This window comes from Eptatretus burgeri, chromosome 5, assembly GCF_056783735.1.
Source record: "Eptatretus burgeri isolate ZD-2024b chromosome 5, Ebu_testis_v1, whole genome shotgun sequence".
Taxonomy (NCBI): domain Eukaryota; kingdom Metazoa; phylum Chordata; class Myxini; order Myxiniformes; family Myxinidae; genus Eptatretus; species Eptatretus burgeri.
Genome location: NC_140965.1, coordinates 20,915,016 through 20,940,015, shown reverse-complemented (window position 1 = coordinate 20,940,015; position 25,000 = coordinate 20,915,016). Strand labels below are relative to the sequence as shown.

The 25,000-nt window shown below is 43.4% G+C and overlaps 1 protein-coding gene and 1 long non-coding RNA gene across 9 annotated transcripts in view; both read left to right on the top strand.

Moving 5' to 3' along the window:
* Positions 1-14,609, top strand: part of LOC147026020 (mitotic-spindle organizing protein 2B-like) — a 30,703-nt gene extending 16,094 nt beyond the window's left edge. For 3 of the 8 annotated variants that reach the window (XM_085880983.1, XM_085880981.1, XM_085880982.1), the window contains exons 3-5: positions 8,200-8,288; positions 9,040-9,132; positions 14,368-14,609. In XM_085880983.1, the coding sequence (XP_085737109.1) occupies positions 8,200-8,288; positions 9,040-9,132; positions 14,368-14,519 (334 nt within the window). In that variant the 3' untranslated portion in view covers positions 14,520-14,609. Of the gene's footprint in view, positions 940-7,035; positions 7,127-8,199; positions 8,289-9,039; positions 9,133-14,367 lie in introns of all 8 variants that reach the window. The other 5 variants (XM_085880984.1, XM_085880985.1, XM_085880987.1 and 2 more) reach the window with 5 other exon arrangements.
* Positions 14,610-20,962: 6,353 nt separating this feature from the next.
* On the top strand, positions 20,963-23,701 carry LOC147026019 (uncharacterized). Its single transcript, XR_015058084.1, has 3 exons — positions 20,963-22,311; positions 22,591-22,639; positions 23,509-23,701. It is a non-coding gene; the product is annotated as an uncharacterized LOC147026019 (long non-coding RNA).
* The last annotated feature ends 1,299 nt before the right edge of the window (positions 23,702-25,000 follow it).

The window sequence follows — 25,000 nt, the reverse complement described above, 5'->3', positions numbered from 1 at the left end:
CCTCAGCGCTCACCTGGTGGCGGCTGGATATTAAAACCAGGGATCCCTCAGCAGGATCGGGAATGCCGACCTGACCCCCCTTACCTTCAACATAATGAGAGGGACCACCCTCACGGTGATGGAGAAGCGGAATGTGACGATCAACACGAGAAGGGCCGATTCACCATCATGCTCGCCTGCACCACAGAGGGTGGCAAGCTTCCCCCGTATATCATGTTGAAGACGAAGACACTGCCCAAAGATGAGTTTCCAGCCGGCATCATTGTTCATGCACAACAGAAGGGGTGGATAGATGAGGCACTGGTCCAGGACTGGGTGCGCACTGTCTAGAATAGTAGGCTGGACACACTGGTGGTCTCTCCCGACGATGGAACATGTTAGCCATGAATGCATTCAGATGTCACAAGACCGAAGACACCAAAGCGCTGCTCCATCGGACCAACACCGATCTATCTTGTCATCATCCCATGTGGGATGACATAGCTCCTGCAGCCCCTCGATGTGTCCATCAACAAACCGTTCAAGTACGGGCTACGTCACTGCTGGTCCAACTTGAGAATGAGTGGGGATAAGACCTACACCAAGAGTGGGAGGATGAGAAATGTCGACTTTCCGATGATCTGTGGCTGGATTGTCAAGATGTGGAAGGAGATACCGTCGGGTAAATCATCAAACGAGCATTCCTGAAATGCTGCATCTCCAACAATATGGACGGCACAGACGACGACATCATTTGGGAGGAGGAGACTGCAAATGACGGTGACAGTGATGTGGACAGCGATGGGGACTTGCTCTACCCTGATTCGGACAAGGAGTTACGTGCTGTCCTCGACGAGGAAAGCATTGACGAGGATCTTCTCGGGTTTATTTGAAAAGCTTCATCAAAGCCTAACGGCCCTTTTCAGGGCCACAAATCCACAAGAAATATGTATGATATCGGTATGAATCCCTTTTCTTCCTTTTTCTGGTAACAACAAAAAAATACTCTTTATAATAAATAATAAGAAAGAAAAATAACAACTTCTTGGCATCCTCCCCTTTCTCTTCAACATCTTGAAAATGAGAACAAGGATGCAAGATGAAATTAAGCGGACATGGGAGTAAGCATGTTGATACATCCATCACTTTGTTCTGAACAAAGTTAATGTACAAACGTATTTAAATCGCGATCAGAAAATAAAATTATCAATGTATTCATTTATTTTGAGGGTGAAAAAGAGGGGTGCGGTTAATACACGGCCGCGGTTTATACACCGGAAAATACAGTATCTAGTTTTTGGGCAGAAACCCCCCCATAAACCATCGCAGTGCACAATTTTTATTAGGGTACCCAGTCAATGGACTGGGTAACCTATTGTTTTTCTTCTGTTTATTACGGTACCCAGTCAAATAGGCTGGGTAACCTATTGCTTTTCTTCTGTTTATTTCTTTTTTATTATTCTTTTCCGCCGGCAATTTGCGGGCTGTTTCGCTTTAAAAATCATTTTCTCAGGAACGGTAAGTCCGATCGACACGAAATTTTCACCATAGTATGTATCTTTTTTGGTAGCAAACTTAATTGGTAATTGTGACGTCATAGGTCACGTGGTACGGGCGCCATCTTGAAATAAACCGATAAACTTTGGACCTCTGTGTCTGAAACGGTGCAATGGAAATTTTTTTCGCTTGATACATTTGAATAAGCTCATGGGGAACACGGGTGATTTTTCGTGACTTCATCGGTCAAGAGGTGTGCCGGTCAAAATTCGTTAGGTACAACGCTGCATAGGAAAAATCTGAAATTTCTTGAGCCTCATCTGCACAACAATTCACCGGAGAAAAAATATATTATGATGCCATAGGTCACTTAGTTCGGCAGCCATCTTGTTTTGAATTTTTTTTTTTAAATCTCCAGAACAGCTGGACAGATTGAGGTGAAACTTTACACACACATTCCCCATGAGGTCCTTTTTCAAGTTTGTTAATTTCTTATTGATCGTTCACATCGTTTGGTGGCCATCTTGAATATCCCCTAAACCTCCAAACATCTTCTCCAGAACGGCTGTTCAGATCAAGGGGAAACTTCACATACGTATTGCACACGAGTAGTAAATATGTTTGTTAATTTCTAATTGATAGGTCACATGGTTTGGCAGCCATGTTGGATTCAAGAACAATATTAAATATTGTTTTCTCTGGAACCACTTATCCTATCGATGCAAAACTTTGCGACTATCATTCATGTCTCATGTTGTATCAAAGGCAGATGTCTGGGTACCCGGTCATCACTGCCAGCAGTTTTTAAGCGCTGTTCTCGTTTATTATTTTTCTTTTTCTGCCGGCAATTTGTGGGTGTTTTCGCTTTAAAAATCATTTTCTCGGGAATCGTAAGTCCGATCAACACAAAGTTTTCACCATAGTATGTATCTTTTTTTTGATGTCATAATTGTCAATTAAGTATGCTGTCATATGTCACGTGGTACGGGCGCCATCTTGAAAAAACCGATAATCTTTGGACCTCTATAGCTCTGAAACCGTGCAATGTAAAAAAATTTCGCTTGATACATTTTAATGAACTCCCCATCGGGAACACGGATGATTTATCGTGACGTCATCGGTGAAGCGGTATCCCGGTCAAAATTCGTCAAGTAGAATGCTGCATGGGAAAAATCTGGAATTTCTTGAGCATCATCAACACAATTCACCGTAGAAAAATATATGATGATGTCATAGGTGACTTGGTTCGGCAGCCATCTTGTTTTGAATTAAAAAATATATATATTCTCCAGAACCGCTGTACAGATTGAGGCGAAACTTTACACACACATTCCACATGACGTTCTTTTTCAAGTTTGGTAATTTCTTATTGAAAGGTCACATGGTTTGGTGGCCATTTGGAAATACCCTAAAACCTTCAAACATCTTCTCCAGAACGCCTAAACAGATTGAGGCGAAACTTTACACGCACATTCCCCATGACATCCTTTAAAAGTTTGTTAATGAATATTAATTGATAGGTCACATGGTTTGGCAGCCATGCTCGTTTTAAGAAAAATATGAAATAATGTTTTCTCTGGAACTGCTTAATCTACCGAAGCAAAAATTTGCAACTATTATTTCCCACGATGTCTGCATATACGGTAAAAATTATATCACGTCACATTGTTTGGTGGCCATCTTGGATAGAAAAACGCACCTTATCCGATTAACACGAAACTTCATATACCTCTTCCCCTACTCCACTGAAGGCAGAATATAAATTTATGATGTCATAGGTCACATGGTTCGTCAGCCATCTTGGATTGAAAATTCATAAATTTAAAAAATCTTCTTCTCCAGAACGGTTGGACAGATTAAGGCGAAACTTAACTCACACATTTCCTATGACATAATCGGGAACACGGGTGATTCTTCGTGACATCAGTGAAGCGGTATGCCGGTGAAAATTAGTCAAGTAGAACGCTGCAGAGGAAAAATTTGAAATTTCTTGAGCATCATCAACACAACAATTCACCGTCGAAAAAATATATTATGATGTCATAGATGACTTGGTTCGGCAGCCATCTTTTTTATTTATTTATTTATCTTCTCCAGAATGGTTGGACAGATTGAGGTGAAACTTTACACACACATTTCCTATGACATCCTTTTACAAGTTTGTTATTTTCTTATTGATCGATCACATGGTTTGGTGGCCATATTGAATTAACCCAAAAACTTTCAAACATCTACGACAGAACGGCTCGACAGATCAAGGGGAAACTTCAAATACGTATTGCTCAATGGTAGTGAATATAAGTTTGTTAATGAATAATTGCTAGGTCACATGGTTTGGCAGCCATGTTGGATTCAAGAAAATATTAAATAATGTTTTCTCTGGAACCACTTATCCTATCGAAGTGAAACTTTGCGACTAACATTGAAGTTTCATGTTGTATCAAAGGTGGATGTCTGGGTACCTGGTCATCACTGCCAGCAGTTATAAAGTGGCAGTTCTAGTTCGGGTACCCAGTCAAGACTGGGTAACCTATTGTTTTTCTTCTGTTTATTTCTTATTTCCTTGTTATTTCTTATTTATTCTTTTTACGCCAGCAATTTGCGGGTTCTTTCGCTTTAAAAATCATTTTCTCAGGAACGTCCGATCGACATGAAATTTTCACCATAGTATGTATCTTTTTTGATAGCAAACTTCATTGATAATTGTGATGTCATAGGTCATGTGGTGTGGGTGCCATCTTGAAAAAACTATAAAATTTGGACCTCTGTATCTCTGAAACCGTGCAATGGAAATTTTTTTCGCTGCATGCATTTTAATGAACTCCCAATCGGGAACACGGGTGATTTTTTTGTGACATCAGTGAAGCGTTATGCCGGTGAAAATTAGTCAGGTAGAACGCTGTATAGGAAAAAGTTGAAATTTCTTGAGCATCATCAACACAACAATTCACCGTCGAAAAAATATATTATGACGTCATAGATGACTTGGTTCGGCAGCCATTTTGTTTTGGATTTTTTTTTTATAAATCTTCTCCAGAACGCGGCTGGACAGATTGAGGTGAAACTTTACACACACATTCCACATGACTTCCTTTTTCAAGTTTGTTCATTTCTTATTGATGGGTCACATGGTTTGGTGGCCATCTTTAATTTACCCTAAAACCCTCAAACATCATCTTCTCCAGAACGGTTGGTCAGTTCAAGGGGAAACTTCACATACGTATTGCACACGAGTCGCGAATATAAGTTTGTTAATTTCTAATTGATAGTTCACATGGTTTGGCAGCCATGTTGGATTCAATAAAAATATTAAATAATGTTTTCTCCAGAATCACATAACCTATCGAAGCAAAAACTTGCAACTATCATCTTCCGTCATGTGACGTCATAATTTTTACTCTGTATGCAGACAAGTCACATGGTTTGGCGGCCATCTTGGATAGAAAAACGTATCTTATCCGATTAACACAAAACTTCACAAACATATTCCACTACAGGATTGGAGGCAGAATGTAAATTTAGGATGTCATAGGTCACATGGTTCGTCAGCCATCAAGGATTGAAAATTAATTAATTTTAAAAATCTTCTCCAGAACGGCTGGACAGATTGAGGCGAACTTTCACACACACTTTTCCCAAGATATCCTTTCACAAGTTTAATTTATTATTGATAGGTCACATTGTTTGGTGGCCATCTTGAATTTACCCTAAAACCCTCAAACATCCACTTCTCCAGAATGGCTGTTCAGATCAAGGGGAAACTTCACTTACGTATTGCTCACGAGTAGTGAATATAAGTTTGTTAATTTCTAATTGATAGATTACATGGTTTGGCAGCCATGTTGGATTCAAGAAAAATATTAAATAATGTTTTATCTGGAATCACATAACCCATCGAAGCAAAAATTGGCAACTATCATCTTCCATCATGTCTGCATACATAGTAAAAATTATGACGTCACAAGTCGCATGGTTTGGTGGCCATCTTGGATAGAATAACGCACCTTATCCGATTAACACGAAACTTCACAAACATATTCCACTACAGGGTTGGAGGCAGAATATAAATTTATGATGTCATAGGTCACATGGTTTGTCAGCCATCTTGGATTGAAAATTACTAAATTTTAAAAATCTTCTCCAGAAAGGCTGGACAGATGGAGGCAAAATTTCACACACACTTTCCCCAAGACATCCTTTCACAAGTTTGTTAATTTCTAATTGATAGGTCACATGGTTTGGCGGCCATATTGATTTTACCCTAAAACCTTCAAACATCTTCTCCAGAACGGCTGGTCAGATCAAGGGGAAACTTCACATACATATTGCACACGAGTAGTGAATATAATTTTGTTAATTTCTAATTGATAGGTCACATGGTTTGGCAGCCCTGTTGGATTCAAGAATTATCTTAATGTTTTCTCTGGAACCACATCACCTATCGAAGCGAAACTTGGCTGCTATAATCTACCCCCATGCCTGCATATACGTTAAAAATTATGACGTCACATGTCACATGGTTTGGCAGTCGTCTTGGATAGAAAAACGCACCTTGTCCGATAAACATGAAACTTCATGAACGTGTTCCACTACACGATTGGAAGCAGAATATAAATTTATGATGTCATAGGTCACATGGTTCGTCAGCCATCTCGGATTGAAAATTAATACATTTTAAAAATCTTCTTCTCCAGAACAGCTGGACAGATTGAGGCAAAAATTCACACACACTTTCCCCAAGACATCCTTTCATAAGTTTGTTAATTTCTTATTGATAGGTCATATGGTTTGACAGCCATATTAAATTTACCCTAAAACCTTCAAACATCTTCTCCAGAACGGCAAGACAGCTCAAGGGGAAACTTCACAAACATATTGCACATGAGCAGTGAATATAAGTTTGTTAATTTCTAATTGATAGGTCACATGGTTTGGCAGCCATGTTGGATTGAAGGATAAATATTAGTTAGTGTTTACTCTGGAACCGCTGCTTCTCTATATGTGAAACTTCACAATTATAATGTAGACAATATGTGAAACGTGGATTTAAAATTTCAACCTGATCAGCCACGTGGTTTGGCAGCCAGAATTATTAAATTATTTGAATCTGAGAACTTTTAGATATTTGTTTTTTTTTCCAGAAGGATCACTTGGCTGCACCTGAATGTGTTTGAGTGTACAGGAATAGCAATTCAATTGATACCGACAATGTCCCCAGGAAAAAGGGCTAACTGCATCCGTAATAACGAGATTGAACACTTTGTGCTACCCGGTTCGTAACTCGTCAGTCCCGCGTTATATCGAAGCAGGGCTGCATTTGTATCACTATTAAATAATGTTTTCTCTGGAACCACTTATCCTATCGAAGCGAAACTTTGCGACTGTCATCTCCAGAAAGTCTCACGTTGTATCAAAGGCGGACGTCTGGGTACCCGGTCATCACTGCCAGCAGTTATAAAGTGGCAGTTCTAGTTTTTATTTTTTAATGTCATGAACAAACTTTGGTGCATATCGGCTTATGAAGGTTATGGTCAAGTTTCATCCAAATCGTGTGTGTAGTTTCAGAGAGGAACTTGCAAGTGTTGACGGATGGACTGACGGACGGACGGATGACACGCCTTCCCTTGAGCTCCCTGGAACTAAGTTCCAGGTAAGTTTAGGAGAAAACGTCGCAGATTATGAATTATTTTTATGAAAGGTGCATTGCTCATCAAAAGTTATTGAAGAATTCAATATCATTAAATGCTGTGCAGATGGATACTGACGTCCACTTGGAACTAAAGGAATCCCAGATGCTTCCAGAATAACTGAACATTTTGAATCCTGTGGCCTCAACATTAGTGAGCAGGACTTATGAGATCCCCTGTCCCTGTGATGTCAAACGTTGTTTGTTAACACCTGAACACAACCTCACCATCTCAGGTTCGGATACTTATAGAAAAATCTGGCTCACGTGGTGATTATTAATAATTTGCCTGCGTTTTCATCATTACCCTCGCCAGAGGAGAAGGTATTGCATTTGGGTCTGTTTATTTGTCTGTCTGTCCTTGTTTTTTTTGTCTGCACAGAACTTTTGTGTTTTTCTCTGCAACCGTTTGTGCGATTGAGAAGAAATTTTCACCTTTGGTGTGATTACTTATGTAGAATGTTTTAATGATCATTATGATATCATAGGTGACATGGTGTGGCAGCCATATTGGAAATACGGGAAAACTTTCGACCTCTGTATCTCTGAAACCGCACCGACGAAAAAATTTAAACTTGGCACATAGCAAGTACTCCTTATGGGGAATGTGATTTTTTTTTAATGACATCATAGGTGCCCTCGTTATGACGTCATAATTACATATGTAGAACGCCACATCCGATCAGTATGAAAAATTTTGAGGGTCATCTCGGGATAAAGTAGTCCACAGGAAAAAAAATTCATGATGTCATCAGTCACGTGATTCGGCAGCCATATTGTTTGGGGGGGGGGCCTTCTAAAATCTTATCTCAAGTGGCTGAACAAATCGAGGCGAAACTCTACACGTATGATTGCCTGTCCATGAGGAACAAAAGGTTCACACATTATATCATTGGTCACATGGTTTGGCAGCCATATTGGATTTACCCTAATACCTAAAAAATACACCACTCAAAAGAAGTCCTGACGAGGGTCTGCAATCTCTGATTGCTCTTTTTCTTGGTCTAAATTGTTTTCCTTATTTACCCCAACCTTAGCATGATTCTCGATCTCCTGAAACTGAACATCGCACCCCAGGCGTTGATGCAGGTCCTTCGAGCAATGTGTGATTCCAGCACCCATCAGGGTAAGGCAGTGATCGGACGAGTTCTCTTTTCAAGTACTTTCAGAAGTACGGTTGCTGACGTAAAGAGGAGATTGTTAGAAATTGTGCCAAATGCTTTGGGAACCTCCCATGTTTGGGAGATCAATAGATGATGGTATTCAGTCATTAATTTGGAGATAATATCACTTTCTTATATCGTATTTTTCATCCGATATTACTATTAATTAGTTGTTGACCCATTTTCTTGGTGATTATACAGAAATGCTACCCCTGACGCTTTATCCATTTATTTGTTGTATCTTTTATTTATTCAGACTTTACCTTTTAACTTTGTATTATTGTCCCTTCTTACTCCCTACCCCCTCCCCTAACTTCCACGACCCCTCTTACTTCACTTCCCTCTCCACTCTCACATCCCCTCTTCCCCCTCCCTTTTGGCTTCCCTTCTCCCTTTGCTTCCACTTTCTACAACCTCCCCCTTTGTTTCCTTCCTACCTCTCCTCCACCTTTGCTTCTTCTCTCCCCTCCCCCTCTCCTTTGCCTCCCTTCCCCACCATCTTGCTTCCACTTTCTTCCCCCCCCCCCATGCCTTCTCTTGCTTCTCATTTATTTTGTCCCTCTTGCCTCCCATTTTGTTTGTCCCTCTTGCTTCCCATTTCTTTTGTCCCTCTTGCTTCCCATTTCTTTTGTCCCTCTCGCTTCCACGTCATCCTCCCAACCCTCTTGCTTTTCCTCCTCCCACCCCTCTGCCCTTGCTAACACTTGTAACTAGCACGTTGCAACAAGCTCTCTACTCGAAGTATGGGACTGAATTCTCATCGCTTGGTTTCTCGGCCAGTGAACAGATCTTCCAACACTTTTCGAGGTTTTTTTCCCCCCCTTCCCCTACCTTCCTCCCTAACCACTTTGTCCTGCTCTCATACTCCATTCCGTTTCTAATCTGCAACTTAAAACCAATCTTTTCTAAATCATGGCATGCTCTCATGTCTGATCATTTACCTTTCACTGAGATTTTTAATCATCGTATTATGCAGTCTTGGATAATCCCAGGGAATTTATTTTTGAGCCTTTTGCTTTATTTGATCATTTCTTCTGATAGACTGCCGGTAGTATTAGTCAGTGCACACAAGTGTTAATCTGTCCATTTCCTTACAGCGCCGATGAGGATCATGCAGAAGAAGCAACAAAAAGCTCTGGACAGACACATTCATCTAACTGATATTCATTTACTGCTTTAAGGGATTTGTACAATTGCTTTCTCTCATGTGCTGAGTTTATGCTTGCAATAATCCTGGTTGAAATTGATACAATGTAAAACTAGAATGGCACTCAGTAGATCGCATACTTCCGCCACGCCGACCAGTTTACGTTTTGTATCCCACTGATAAGCTGGATCTGTAACCGGACTTTCACCAAAATCGAAACGGCTTGTTCTTTTCACCTAACCAACTCATTCACCTAGTTTTGTCATCTGTCCACAACTTTTTGAGGCATCGTGCTCCATATCATTCTTGGCCCCATCTTTCCATGGTGTAGAATCACTTTAAAAATTCTTGTATCCGGATCTGGATCTTCACCAAAATGAAATCATTTTGTCCTTGTCGCACACCGAACCTGTCCACCAAGTTTCATCCGAATCCATCAATGATGTTTTTGAGATATATCCTGCTCACAGACAAACAGGGGTGAATACATAACCACCATTCACCTTCGGTTGCAGAGGTAACTAGGACACTCGGTAGAGTGCATACCTCCGCAACGCAATGCCTGATCCACGAGAACATATCTGGCCCAATACATTTTTAAAATATCATGCTATATAACGTTTTTGGCCCGATCTCTCAATGGTGAAGAAGCACTTAGAAAATTCTAATAGTCGGATCTGGATCCTGATCTTCACCAAAATCTAACCAGTTCGCCAACCTGGTGTTGGCTTAGTGGTCAGGGGGGTGACTTGGGATCCTCGGGTTCTGAGTTCAAGCCCCGTGGTCTGCTGAATTAACACCAGGGGGTTGACTATGCCTGTCATCCTTCTGAGGTCGGCAAAATGAGTACCAGTGTAGCAGCCAAAAGGCTGCACACGAAAGGAAGGGGTATTGACGGATTTATTAAATCTGGTATTAGTGTGGTGCAGGCATGATAGGCCGAATGGCCTCCTTCTGCGCATAATTTCTTTGTAATCTTTGTCCTTGTCACACACCGAACCTGTCCACAAAATTTCATCCGGATCCGTCCACAACTTTTTGAGATATCCTGCCCACAGACAGACAGACAGATCGACAGAAAGGGGTGAAAACATAACCTCCTTCACCTTTGGTGGCAGAGGTAAAAAAAAATTAATAAACATCATGAGAAAAACATTGAGTTTGCACACTGCAACAAAAATCCCCAGCATTGCCAGGGTATTAAATGAGAATCCCCCAGCATTGCCAGTTTACTAAAATTAAGATTTTTCCCCAGCATGCTAGTGTATTGAAATGGAGAATCCACAGCATTGCCAGGGTATTAGAATGGCGAATCCCCACCATTTCCCTGATACTGGAATGGAGAAGTGCCAGCGTTGCCAGGGTATGATAAAAGAGAATCCCCAGCATTTCCATGACACGAGGATGGAGAATCCCAGCATTTCCAGTGTATTCGAATGGAGAATCCCCAGAATTTCCACGATACTGGAGTGGAGAATCGCCACCATTGCCTTGATACTAGAATGGAGAATCCCCACCATTTCCTTGATACTTGAATGGAGAATCCCAGCATTTCCATGATACTAAAATGGAGAATCCCCACCATTTCCTTGATACTAGCATGGAGAATCCCAACAATTCTATGATACTAGAATGGAGAATCCCCAGCATTGCCAGTATAGTAGAATGGAGAATCACCACTGTCCTAGAATGGAAAATCCCCAGCATTTCCATGATACTAGAAAGTACAACAATACAGGAACTAGAAAACGAAGCATTTTACAAATAACTCGGAATAGAAGGTCCCCAGGTACAACACACACACAAAAAAATGTGTAAAATAATCAGCAAAGAGTACCAATGTAGAATATGACTAATTCTGAAGTCATCTCTCTTTCTCCAAGAAACAAAACAAAAGCTATAAACCAATTTGCAGTGCCAGTATTCCAATGCAGCTGTGCAATTATACACTGGCCACAATTGGAGATCAACAATCCAGACACCAAAACAAGGAAACTTCTAATTATTCACAAGATATTCTGCAAAAGCCATTGCATACCGATGTACTTACCGAGACGATAAGCAGGAGGCGGTTTGATTGATCTTAACCAAGTGCACAGCAAATCGTGTTTTGGACCAGTGGAGAATGTGAAAAGCACAACAGACTATTGGATGACATTTGTACATGAGCAAGAAAACAAAGGACCAGCAGAGTGATCCTTAATCCATTTAGCAACAAACTTCCAAAAACAGATACAAATTATGGATACTACACAAGAAAACGAAACAGAAACAAACACAGCCCCAATTAGTGCAATAAAAAAAGGAAAACTACAAAAAGAAATATCAGAAGATGTACTCTGACAAATGGGAGAATGACAAAAGAGCAGGAATATTTTAAAACGAGCTTGACAGGACAGGATTGACAAGGAAAGCTCTTTGGAATGGCTCAGAAGAGGTCAAATTAATTGGGATGGATAATGAGTCATCGATCAATGCCCATGGCCAAGGACACAACATTAATGCATTTAAGAAAATGGTGGGATTGAGCCAATCAGACAAATGCAGGTTTTGTGGTGAAGAAACAGAAACTACCACTCACCTCTTTTCGAGATGTAAAAAACTCATGTCAGAACAGCTGTACACAGAAAGACATGACAGTGTCTGTCGAGTAATCAATCCACCTGCACATCTGTAAACATTTCAACATCTCAGTCCCAGATCAATCATGGAAACACAAACCAAATCCGATCCTTGAAAATGAACAAATAATGCTCATGCATGACAAGATGATCCCATCAAGTGTGGACATTGCAAACAAAGCATTGCATCCAGACAGAGGGCTCAAACACAAAAAGAAAAAGTCGGCATTGTTGATCGAGGTTTCAGTTCCCAATGACTTTGGACTCGATGCCACAGAAATCAGGGAAATGACCAAATACCAGGATCTGACAAATGAGGTCAAGAGGATTTGGAAATTGAAGAAAGCTAAAATTGTACCAGTGATAGTTGGAGAGACAGGAATTATGAAGAAAACCTTTACTGAGTACTTAAAAATCATTCTGAGGAATATCACTACAAATGAGCTACAAGTGGAGGCTGTCAGAAGTTCATTGAAGATTCTGAAAAGAGCCCTTGGAATGAGGCTATGAGACCGAAACTTTAGAGTTTGGTTCATGAATCGTGATCCTTTACCGAAAATAGTAGGTGGAGATTTAGAACTCCCTCCCAACCTTGTGAAACCTGTAAATGCAGAAGACAATCAACGAGATTCCCCACCATTTCCTTGGTACAAGAATGGAGAATCCCCAGCATTGCCATGCTGCTTCAATTGATAATTCCCAGCATTTCCAGTGCAGTGCAACAAAAAATACTTAGTATTGCCAGGGTGCGAAAATGCGGAATCCACAGCAGTCCTTGTGTGCAAGAATGGAGAATACCTGTTGCCACTAGAATGGAGAATCCCCAACATTTCCATAACACTAGAATGGAGAATCCCTAACATTGCCCGGGTATGAAAATGGAGAATCCCCAACATTGCCAGGGTATGAAAATGGAGAATCCCCAATGTTGCCAGGGTATGAAAATGGAGAATCCCCAGCATTTTCATGATACAAGAATGGAGAATCCCCAGCAATGGCCTTAGACCATTAAAAAGGTTATTATCCTCGCCAAAGGACAGTGTATTGCATTTGGGTCGGTTTGTTTGTTTGTTTGTCTGCACAGAACTTTCATGTTTTTCTACGCAACCGCTTGTTGGATTGAGATGACATTTTCACCATTGGTGTGACTACTCGTGTAGAATGTTTTTGTGATAATTATGATGTCGTAGGTCACGTGTTGTGACAACCATTTTGGAAAAGTATGAAAACTTTGGACCTCTGTATCTCTAAAACTGCACCAAGGAAAAAATTTAAACTTGGCACATAGCAAGTACTCATGGGGAATGTGTGGGTTTTTTTTATGACATCATAGGTGCCTTCGTTATAACGCCATAATTGTATATGTAGAACGCTACATCCGATCAGTATAACAATTTTCCAGGGTAATCTATGGATAAAATGGTCCACAAATATTTTTGATGACGTCATCGGTCACATGATTTGGCAGCCATATTGTGCTTTAAAAAAAGAAACCTTCAAAAGTCTTCTTCTCTGAAATGGCTGAACCCATTATCACTGCCAGTATTTATAAAGTGGCAGTTTTAATTAGTCTCAATTACATACCACACCAGTACAGAAATGCCACATAACACACCACACAAAACAACTCCTGGCGAGGGTCTGCAATCTCTGATTGATCTTTTTCTTGTTGCATCTGCAGCGTGATTTATCCAATTGTTAACTAATTGATATATATCTCGAGTTGTTTTAAATTTCTGTTGAATAAAAAAGGAATTGCCCAGACAGTGGCTACAGTGGTTAAGGCTGTTCCAAAATCTTGATTGATTACACCACAGGAAAACAATATCTGCACAATAGATCGATTTATACAAGGTAATTTGGGCCACCGTGCCCACCCTCTATCAACACCATGTCGATGTTCTAGATTTGATTAGCATCCATCCCTTTCATGTCCAGAAACGTTGTTTTGATCACACAATATGTTGCTTCAATCCATATTCATATACTTTGGGCAAATGTGATATTCCTTTTCAATAGTATCTCTTGTCACCTTTCATTATCCTGTATCCAAAGGAGAGAAATTCTTGCTCTTCAATCTTTCCATTGTGTCACATTTCATTGCTTTTGGTGTTTCTCAGAGCAGTCATCTTTCACCAGTTTTATGTACACCTGACTGGCTGTTCTCGATCTGGAGAGGGTCTGTGTGGTTGTTGAACTGGAATTTATAGTCCATGTGTGGTTTCTGAGGTTTTTCCTTGAGGACAATAACTTTTCTTATCTCACCTTGTTCAGGTTCTCCAGGTAGAAACAAAAGTCAGTCGACATCTGCGAGCACCTCTACAAGATTGAAGGAAAAAGACGGACAACAAGGTTCTCGTCCTGCTTGTGCCAGCAGACAAGGGCGCACTCGGCAGACAGCGAGCAAGTCTACAGTTCCTCTTTAGACGCAGGCTTTTTTTTCCTCAATGTATTCGTCTTTTAATTATTTATTTTCCTTTTGTTCCACTGATTTCACAATAAACGATTTTGTGTGACCAGTGGTATTTCTTTTTCTCAAAATACTTGCATAATTAGAGAGTTCATAGAACACCTTACCCTCCAGTCTTGATTAAAAAAAAAAGACATGGCGGAGTCTGCGAGCAGCAAATTCGATTGGTCATGATGACTGACGTAAAATGCAGTGATATTTTGAACAAGTACTGCTAAACTAAAGGGTTTTGAAAATGCCAAAAAAGTAGCTTGTGTTTGCCAGTGTTCAATTATTTTGTTGCAGCCGCCACTTCGTTGCGGTTGTACGGTCGAAGTCCTGGGAGTCTCGTCAAAGCGACCGTTGCAGTTCTTGGCTGGGTCACAATTTTTCCACTTCTGATACCATACCCGAGTCATCCAAATGCTACGCTGATAGAAACTCATGTCACGAGTGTGGTGTAGTCTGCGGGCCTACGGGGAGGGGCATGATGATGATGCATGATGGGCGTGATGATGGGAGGAGTGGTCGTGGTGGTTATCGTATCTGCAAGGGATATAGGGTGTGCGCGCCGTCTTAGGCGTCGTAGTAATATTGGAGTCGCCCGGCTCGTGAGTGTGCCGAATACGGAATAAATGGGAGCCGCCGGGCAGAGTACGCCCGCGCTCGCACTTGTACAACACAGCCCGGCTCGACTGTCCTTCCGCTCGTGTCTGCCTGCTAAGCATCTCCCATTTCAGTACAGTACAGTTGGCGAACGAGGATCTTCAGATCGGCGTGTGTAAGGGCGGCAAATGACCCGTGCGGTTCCAAGCTACGGAGCCAAAGGTCTCACCAGCACAAGCATGGTAGAGGGTCAGGGCACGGCAAACGTACGCGTGCCCGCCTTCGTCGGAATCGACTTCGGCCACGTCGAGTGGGCAACGGCCGCGCTCACTGTTCGTTTGGTCGAGGACACGCGTTTCGGCTCGAACGCGGCGTGGGACGTCGCGCAAGCTCTGGAGAATGTCCGAGGTCTCGATGGTCGGGGCACAGCAGATGGTCTAGGGGTCATCGTGATGGGCCAGGCACGCACGGCCATGCGCACGGTCTGCGGCGCGGGTCGTGGGCGAGCGTGGCAATGCAATCACTCGGACGGCGGTCTGAGCTCTCGAGGTCGTCTACGGTGTGTGGGCCGAGGGTCATCGCCCATTGTTACGGTCATAGATGGCGGTGTGCGAAGCGATCCCTCCGTCCCGGGTCGAAACCTGCTTCCAATTGATCCGGAGATGACAAGATCAGTGGCAGGGGAAGTTGAAGTGAGCGAGGCACGGATCGGGTGTCGAATTGAGTCCGCTCGTGCTGGCCGCGCATCGCATTCGGCTGTGCCGTGCAAATTCACGACAGAGGAGCGTCCGGCACGGCTCAGATCGTTTTATTTCGGGTCTGCGAGCAGCCATCCTACGGTTGACCGACATCACATTCGACTCGGTGGTCGCGACTGCTTCATCTGTCGAGCAGACACTCACGGATGTCCGTGCCATTGCTGGCCAGGACGTAATGAGTAGCTCCAGCTGGAGCATGGCGGCTAATCCCGAGGTCCACGCGGTGACCGCACAAGCGCCGCAGGTCGCGCAGCCCGGAGTCCGTGCGATGGCACAGGTGCCGCAGGGTGCTCGCGCGCCTAGCGGTGCGGGACGAGGGCGCGCACCGCAGCGCGGTCGCGCCGGGAGCGAAGGGGCACCGCGGCACGGTCGCACCGGGAGCGAAGGGGCACCGCAGCAGGACCCCAGTGACCTGGAGATCGGCCTGCAACCGGGGCATGATGATGCCGGCGAGCCGGACCCTTTTGGGTCGGAACGGGCTGGCGCACCTCGGACTGGATCTCCGGTTCGTACCTGCAGATGTGCTAGTGCTCTCTTCGAGACCTTCGTCGAGTACCGAGGGCGAGGCTTTGGCGGCGGGGGCCGCGTCGATGCAGCGGGAGCGATCGTTCGTTGCTGCCTGCGGCGGTGATGTGCGGGTCCGGAGCGGCGAGAGCCATATCAGCTCTCGCGATGAGTTCCCGCGTCGGTGTTGTTCAGGCAGCTTCAACAGGTGGCGGGGAGCCCGTGGCGTTAAAGGGAGTCGCGAGTGGCAACATCAAGTCGACAACCAAGAAACGGACTCGTGATGTGGGTTGTGGGTTGTTGTTCAGGGCATATGTGTTTTTCCTTGCTCTAGTGATGCAGTTTAATGTTATTGAAATAAATGCCAGCAGTTCTCGTGTGAAAGTGGATTTGGCGGAGATCAGTCAATGGGAGTTGTATTATGATCAATGTGATGTGGGGGCTTCAGGAGCGGTGGTGGCGAATAAAAAGGTTGGGTTGGCCGTCCATTGTCCCGGGCCGCAGGTAATTGCTTTGTCATGTGCTGGGATTTTATCAAAAAAGCGCGCTGTACGGAAAAATGAGTTTGCAAAACTTCGAATAATGTTCGTAGTGATTTATAACGAGCCTATGATTGCAGTGTGGTTTAAGTGGAGTTGCGCCCGTCTAACGGCCGTATGGGTCTCAGAGGTCGACTCAGGACCAAGATTGGTGCCCTGGTCGGCGTTACCCCCACCTCTAGTTGCGAGCGCAGCTCTCTGTGTTCGCTCAAGGCCGTTTGGACGGGCGTTGGCGTCTCAACTGATTGTGGTGCGTGAGTTGTTTTGGAGCATTAAATGCATACAGCCAGCGGCGCTGTTCAGTGCCCCCGGCCAAGGTCTAAGGCTGGCGCCACAGCTTCCAGACAGCGGGCTTCCGGCCTCGGAATGTTTATCTACGTCGGGTCTGCCTGGGGGGAGTGGGCCGGAGGCGTTTGATGGTGCCGGGGGAGGTTGGCTCGAAAGGTCGTCACGACCTCGGCGAGGGCCATGTCAGCATGGGCCACCTGGGGGCGTTTTTGCTGCGTAGTGCTGCTGTGCTTCTCATTTTGCTGCTTCATATCGGTAACGCGGTCAGAATTTGGTGGGTGCTTTGTGCACCTCCGTCTTTGGAACCTGGCCTTTGCTGCTCCACTCGCTCGCATCGACACATTATATGATGTGGTGTGCTATTATACTTCGCTATTTTTCATTTTATTTTCATGATTATTATACCGAAGTCCTTATAATGCTTCTTATAATGGTGATCATTTAATAATCATACTTTTAGGAGGGAGGAGTGTGGTGTAGTCTGCGGGCCTACGGGGAGGGGCATGATGATGATGCATGATGGGCGTGATGATGGGAGGAATGGTCGTGGTGGTTATCGTATCTGCAAGGGATATAGGGTGTGCGCGCCGTCTGAGGCGTCGTAGTAATACTGGAGTCGCCCGGCTCGTGAGGGTGCCGAATACGGAATAAAGGGGAGCCGCCGGGCAGAGTATGCCCGCGCTCGCACTTGTACAACACAGCCCGGTTCGACTGTCCTTCCGCTCGTGTCTGCCTGCTAAGCATCTCCCATTTCAGTACAGTACAACGAGCGCCATTTGTACCGGCTTTTCCAAACTTCATCCTGAAAACACGCTCAATCACCAACCAAGATAGCCAGAACATACGGATTCCAACCCTGAGACAGGTATATTGATTAAAATATATCAGAGGAAGGATTATATGAAGCAAAACAATTGAAATGCTCCCAGTAAAAATAAATTATGCAACCACCAGTAAACAATAAAGTCACCCCTTAAACACCTACCAATTCTAGCTCTCGATACAAAGCAAGTGAACAGTAGATTCCTTAACTGTTATAAACGTAGGTTCTGTTCAATCACACGACAAGATATACAAAGGGAATTTACGAGACAATGAGATGTTTTCAACAAAGTCGTGCAGGCGTTCTGGGCAGTTCATCTCACTTGGTCGGGAAATCGCTTCATGAACAGAGAGGGTAATAAGTGAATGTGGCGTGGCATTTTTCAGCCAGGAGACAGTTCAATCCCCTTGCAGGCCAAGTTTTAAGTGACAAAAGAGAATGAAACTCGATCTGCATGGGTGGACTCCATGTTCATAAAATGGAATCGTAGCCTTCTCTTCATAAAGCGCAACCTTCTCGAACAAAGCGCAACCCTCTTACAACTACTGCCTTCGTCTTCTCTCCAGCTGGTGAGTGACTCATTCGACCGAACTCCCACATCAGTCTTCTCAGCGTGCAATGAACTGTAATGTCCTGTGCGTAACCCTTTTTTCCACGTGTCTCCTGTTGCATTTTCAAATGCTGTTTTGACAACTCAGTTTTGACACACCTGTGTCTGCCCCCCCCCCTTCTTGTCTTGTTCCTCAAGGCCTTTGTGTGTGCTTTTCAAAAGAAACATTTAAACAGATTTTTTGTTTTTTGTATGCTTTTTCGAGGCTCATGTAAGAGACAACACACGGAAATTATAACAAAGGGAGCAGGAGACGAGATTGGGCGAGAGCGAGGGAAGCACAACATTGGGGAACAGGGACATCAGATCTGTGGAAGGGAGAGGGATGGGGTGGGGCACATGGAGTAAACAAGATGGACACTACAGGGACTTTCAGGATGGAAAGTAGGGAATTTGAAGGAGGTGGGTTTGGGGTGGATTAATGGGTGTCGAAAATATTAAGATTTTGGATGGGGGAATATATGAAATTGTGGTGAATAGCTTTTAAAAACCTGGAGAGAAGAGTGGGATTGAAGAGAGTGTGGGAGTTTGTTATCGAGGCAGGGAAGAAAAAGAGGAATGATCAAGTGAAGGTGAGGAGTGATTCTTGATTTTGGCAGTTTCACCAACAGGGAGTTGCTGGCGGACCTTGAGCGCCGTGCAGAAATATTAAGGCGACAGAGCACAGACAGAGCAGTGCAAGACCAGAGAGGAGTCAGTAGAAGACAGAAAGACCACTGACTTACCTGGAGTGAGAGAGTGAAAGACCAAAAGACTCTGCTTCATCCCCGGACATACCAATCATCCTAAAAGCCTTGGTTTCCACGGCGTGAAGCCAAGCTGGGTGTGAGGCAGGATCACCAACACAGATCGGAGAGCAGCACTCCATCAAGCTGTGGATGAAAGCTTTGTATGTGGTCAAGAGTTGAGGTGTGTCAAGGAAAGACTGCACGATCGAGGATACCCAGTCGGCCACTGGCTTTGGATTCCAGCTTGGAAATGTGGCCTTCCCAGGAAACATCATGGCATATGGTCACACCTGAAAGTTTGAGTGACAGAACTTCACTTCTTCATGGGGATTGTTGAGAAAGTAGATTGGAGGGGGGGGGGGGGTTCCAGCCGGTTCTTTCAGAGAGACATCGTGAGAGTATGAGATGTAAGGATTGAAAGACTTGTTCCAAGCATTTGACCAGCTTGTGATTTTATCCATGACTGAAGAGGCTGCTGCCTGCTTATCTGAGGGATGAGTGATGGTACGGCAGAGGGTGGAGTTATCGGCAAAAAGATAAAAGCTGAGTTTTCCAGAGAATCGGAAAAATCATTAATGAAAACTTAAATAGCAGAGGGCTTAGAGGAACTCGAGCCTGGATAGGAAGAAGAGATGAGAGAATTCCACGAAGAGCCACGGGTTGACTGTGATAGGGGAGGAAGTCCACGAGTCATGAGTGGACATTGCCTTGGATACCATAACAAGAGAGTTTGATGAGCAGAGAGGGGTGCCAGACCGTATCAAAACTCGTGATATGTCTCGGGAGATGGCTCTGACTACCTCCATCCATTGTTGGGAAAGCAGAAGCAGCATATCCAGTGTAGAGTGACCTGGTCTGAATCCAACTTGGTGATTGGAAATCAAGCCATTGGAGAAGAGGAAGGATATATCAGAAGCAATGAGGAATTCCATGACCTTGCTGATGATTGGGAGCAAGCTGATTGGTCTGTAGTTTCAGGGATCTGTTTTTGCACCTTTTTATGCAGAGTGGGAATGTTTGCTGACTTACAAGCAGATGGCAGATGACAGTAGATGATAATTGTTGCTTCTGGGACAACCATTCTGGGACAACTCACACTCTCACTATGTCTCTTCGAAAGGACCGTTTAGAAAACCCCCCCATCCACTTTCTCAACAATCCTCTGGAAGAAGTCTTTTCTTTCAAGCTTCTGGGTCTCACTATCTGCCATGACCTTTCCTGGGAAAGTCACATTTCCAACCTCGCCTCAAAAGCCAGTCGCCGACTGGGAATCCTCCGTCGTGCAAAGTCCTTCCTCGGCCCTCTTGAGCTCCTGACCACTTACAAAGCTTTTGTCCGTAGCCTGATGGAGTACTGCTCTCCCCTCTGGGCTGGTGCTCCTGCCTCCCACCTTTCTCGGCTTCACGCTGTCGAAACCAGGGCATTTAAGATCATCGGCATCTCCCGCAATGAAGCTGAGTCTTTGGGCCTCTCACTCAATCACCGCAGGTTGGTCGGTGGTCTTTCTGTCTTCTACCGACTCCTCTCCAGCCTTGCCCCCCTGCTCTCTCTGCGATTTGTCCCCGCCACATTTCCACAGGGCGCTCAAGGTCCGCCAACAACCCCCTTCTGGTAAAACAATCAAAATCACGAATCACTGCTCATCTTCACTCTTTCATTCCTCTTTTTTCCCGCCTTTGGAATAAACTTCCTCACTCTATTCTTTCCCATTCTTCCCTCCAGGCTTTCAAAACAGCTGTTCACCACCACCTCTTATCATCCCCCATCCAAATTCTCGATCTTTTCTACCCCCGATAATCCACCCAAGCCCACTTCCTTCAATTCCCCTGCTTTCCTTCCTGAAAGTCCCTGTAATGTCCATCTTCTCTTTGCGATGTTCCCGGTCCCATCCCCATCCCTCTCCCTTCCACAGTTCACCTAATGTGTCTGTTCCCCACTGTTTTGTCCCTTCCACTCCTGCCCCTCTTGTCTCATGCCTCCTTGCTGTGAGTTGTGTGTTAGCTCTCATACGAGCCTCGACCAAGGTATACAAAAAAAAACTATTCAAATTAATGGGAAAAAGGGGAAAACGATCTGACCCCCATACCCCAAAAGCTCAAAATGGGAGACTCACTTCCTCCCCACCTATCCCCTTCCCTCCCATGTAAGCAAATGGAAAATTGAGACTGACTGATTAAAGCACTTCTTCCCCCAACATAATCAGTCCTTTTATATTTTCATTATACTCAAAGAGCAAACCAATGAATATTTTTCCATGTTCTTCTTTCGGGAATAACTTAATTTTCTTATAACATTCATTTCCATCGAGTATATTCAAAATTATAACTTGTAACTTGGTTCTTGGTTTAAGTATCTTTGTTGAGCAAAGATGCTCAAAATCATTTGAAGTAAGCTGTTTTATTTTTGTGCAAAAATGAGTCAGTCTGGAGTCAGCCAAGCTCCTTCACCCCAAGCAAAAATGCGACATTTCCTATGTGAGACGCACCCGAAAAAACCCATTGTATTCTCCTTTCATTGACGTCATCAACTTGTCCTATTTTAACGTGAGCTTTGGCTTGGTTCATCAGAGAGAATGGAGTATTCAGATGATTACTCCAACCTTGCAGATCAATCGTTTTCACAAGATGAGAGGTGAGATCATAAAACCAATTTATTATTTGTTGTTTTATACAGAATTTAAACACGATACAACCAATAATTATTGTACGTTTTTTTTTTTCTGACAGGTTGTCCCTAATAACAACATCGTGGATAACTGATATTGAAAAATGAAGCAAACGACTATCATGAAGAATGGCAAAATATGAATGAAATCCTTATAGATCTTCACTCATTTTGAAGAGAATGAAATGACATGTCTCGGATGTTGGAAGACCTTTCACATCCCCCGACGTTGAATAAGCCGAAAGAAAGGTGAGAAATTGTCCCCCTGTCTCTCTCTCTCTTGTCTTTGTCTGTCTCTCTCTCTCTGACTCTGACTCTTTTTCTGTCTCTGTCTCTGTCTCTGTCTCTCTCTCTCCCCGTCTCTCCCCGTCTCCCCCCCATCTCTCCCCGTCTCTCTCTGTCTATGTCTCTGTCTATGTCTCTGTCTCTCTCTGTCTCTGTCTCCCTCTGTCTCCGTCTGTCTCTGTCTGTCTCTGTCTCTGTCTCTGTGTATGTGTTAATTCATTTTTTTTAATGTTTTTTTTTCAGTTTAAACGCCTGTCTGGTTGTACCTGGCACAATACTCAATCTTCTGAAGGTAATGTTTTTATTTTTATTTTTAGATCCTCATGGAGGATCTCTAAGTCTTACTCACGTTGTTGTTCTTCACCTTCTTTTTGTGGACTTTTTTGTTTCACAGCCTACAGTTTTCATCGAAACTCCCTGAAACTTGGCATATATATATATATATATATATATATATATATATATATATATATATATATATATATATATATATATATATATATGTAAAAAAATACCCTGCGCAGACAGTAACCATCTCCGATTTTGAAAATTCCTCCTAGAAAAAAAAATTTATGACGTCAAAATATCTCCTACCGCTAATGGAAATCGCCTAAAAAATTATCTCCGAAACTAGGCAAGCTTTTTGAATTCTGTTTGCGGGAATCGAACAGGGCATTAGCAGAGATGAATTACCACACATATGATACATCACTATGACGTCATATAAATTTTTATGACATCATTCCTATTTTTTGACATTTTTTGTTTCACAACCCAGAGTTTTCATTGGATCTTCGTGAAACTTGCCATGTATATGCAGAAAGCCCACGCGCAGGCAGTAACCATCCCCAATTTTGGAAATTCTTCCTAGAAAAAGGTTGACGTCATAATATCGCCGCTAATGGAAATCGCCTATACCATTATCTCCAAAACTAGGCAAGCTGTTTGAATTTTGTTTGCGGGAATCAAGCCGGGCATTAGCACAGATAATTTATCGCAAACCTGATACATCACAATGATGTCATATTCGTTTTCATTACGTCATCATTAAGAGGACGAGGATCTTAGCTCATTTGAGCTTGTTTATTTATTGTTTTATTAATGTCATTATATAATCATCTTTATCTACCCTAATGACTTTTCTCTTTTTGTGTTGAACAGAATATGGTATCCGAGTTTCAAAATTGCAAGATATCCAACGCAGACTGCTGGGATAGAACGTTCATGTTCACAATTGAATATTTACCAAAAGAAAAATATTTAATGTTTTCAATGTTGTTCAATAATATAAGCCTTGCTTACAATTATTTAATTCTTAATTACAAGAAAAGAATAAAGGAGGTGTAAAGGATAAAGAGGGAGGGGTGGAGGAGGGTTGGGGTTGGGGGGAGAGTTATGGTTAAGGGGTCGTTGCGCTCCCCCAACTACCCACCACCCCCTCTCATTCCATCCCTCCCCTCCCCGTGTGTGTGGGGGGGGGGTGGGATGAGGAGGTGTGGTGGGTCAAAGATGGGGGTGCACAAGGGGAAGGGGAGGGATGGGGCTTGTGTGGGTGGGGCTTGTGTGGATGTGGCTTGTGTGGGTGTGGCTTGTGTGGGTGGAAACAAAGAAGGGTTGGAGCAATTTTTCAATTAAATAAACATGTGTGTGGGAATGAATAAACTAATCACTAATCATGTGGAAATGGTGGATGTGGGTATGGTTTGTGTGGGAGGAGTCAAAAAGGGGTGGAGTAAAAAAAAGGGGTGGAGTAAATTTTTGATGTATATACAGTGGAAAATCGATATAACGCTCACCGGTGGGGTCCAAAGCGACGAGGGCGTTATAAATGATACAGCGCTATACTGATGCAGTGAAAAATATTTTATATTACATCCAAACCAGAGCCAAAACACGTGGACATGTACGTCCGCAATCTTGGATTGTTGGGGTTGATGACGAAGCGGTCAAGTTATTTTCTTTTCTTTTTTTTCAACAAGAAATAAACACAGGAATTGAATGCATATAGAATATATTTTATTTATTTATGTACAATCGAACATTACTTACAAAATAAAAAATACGAAATGTACATTATCACATAAATCGGTAAAATATTTTACGCTTCCTTAATCACAAAATGGATACGGAATTTATATCTTTAAGAATTCGGAATTTATTTCTTGAAGAATTCGGTGATCTTGGTTGGTTTCATGGATGCTCTTGAGAGTCTTCGGGTGTCATCCAGAAGGATTTCAACCTGGTGTATCTTCAAACGAAGATTGGGGCATTCCTGCTCATCCAAGGACTCCAACCAACGAAGACCATCAAAGAAAGACTGTTCAGCTTTGGAGTGGAGAGGCTGGGGGAGAGGTTCAACTGGTGACTCTTCTTCTTCCGACTCCTCTAGGGGTTCCTCTTCCTCTCCAGTTGACAGCTGTTTTTCTCTGAGCAGTTCTTCAGCCAGGTCTCTTTCTTCTTGATCAACCCAGGCCTGGAGAGCATCAAGAGCTGATGTGCCAGGGGCGAGGTTGAGGGCCGTGATGGCAGACCTGCTGCCAACCTCCTCCTTGGAGAACCCATTGAAGTCTTCATTATCAGACTTGGGAGGACCTAGGCCTTTCCTCCAGCAGTTAATGATGGTGTCCTTGGTGACCTTCTCCCAGGCTGGCCC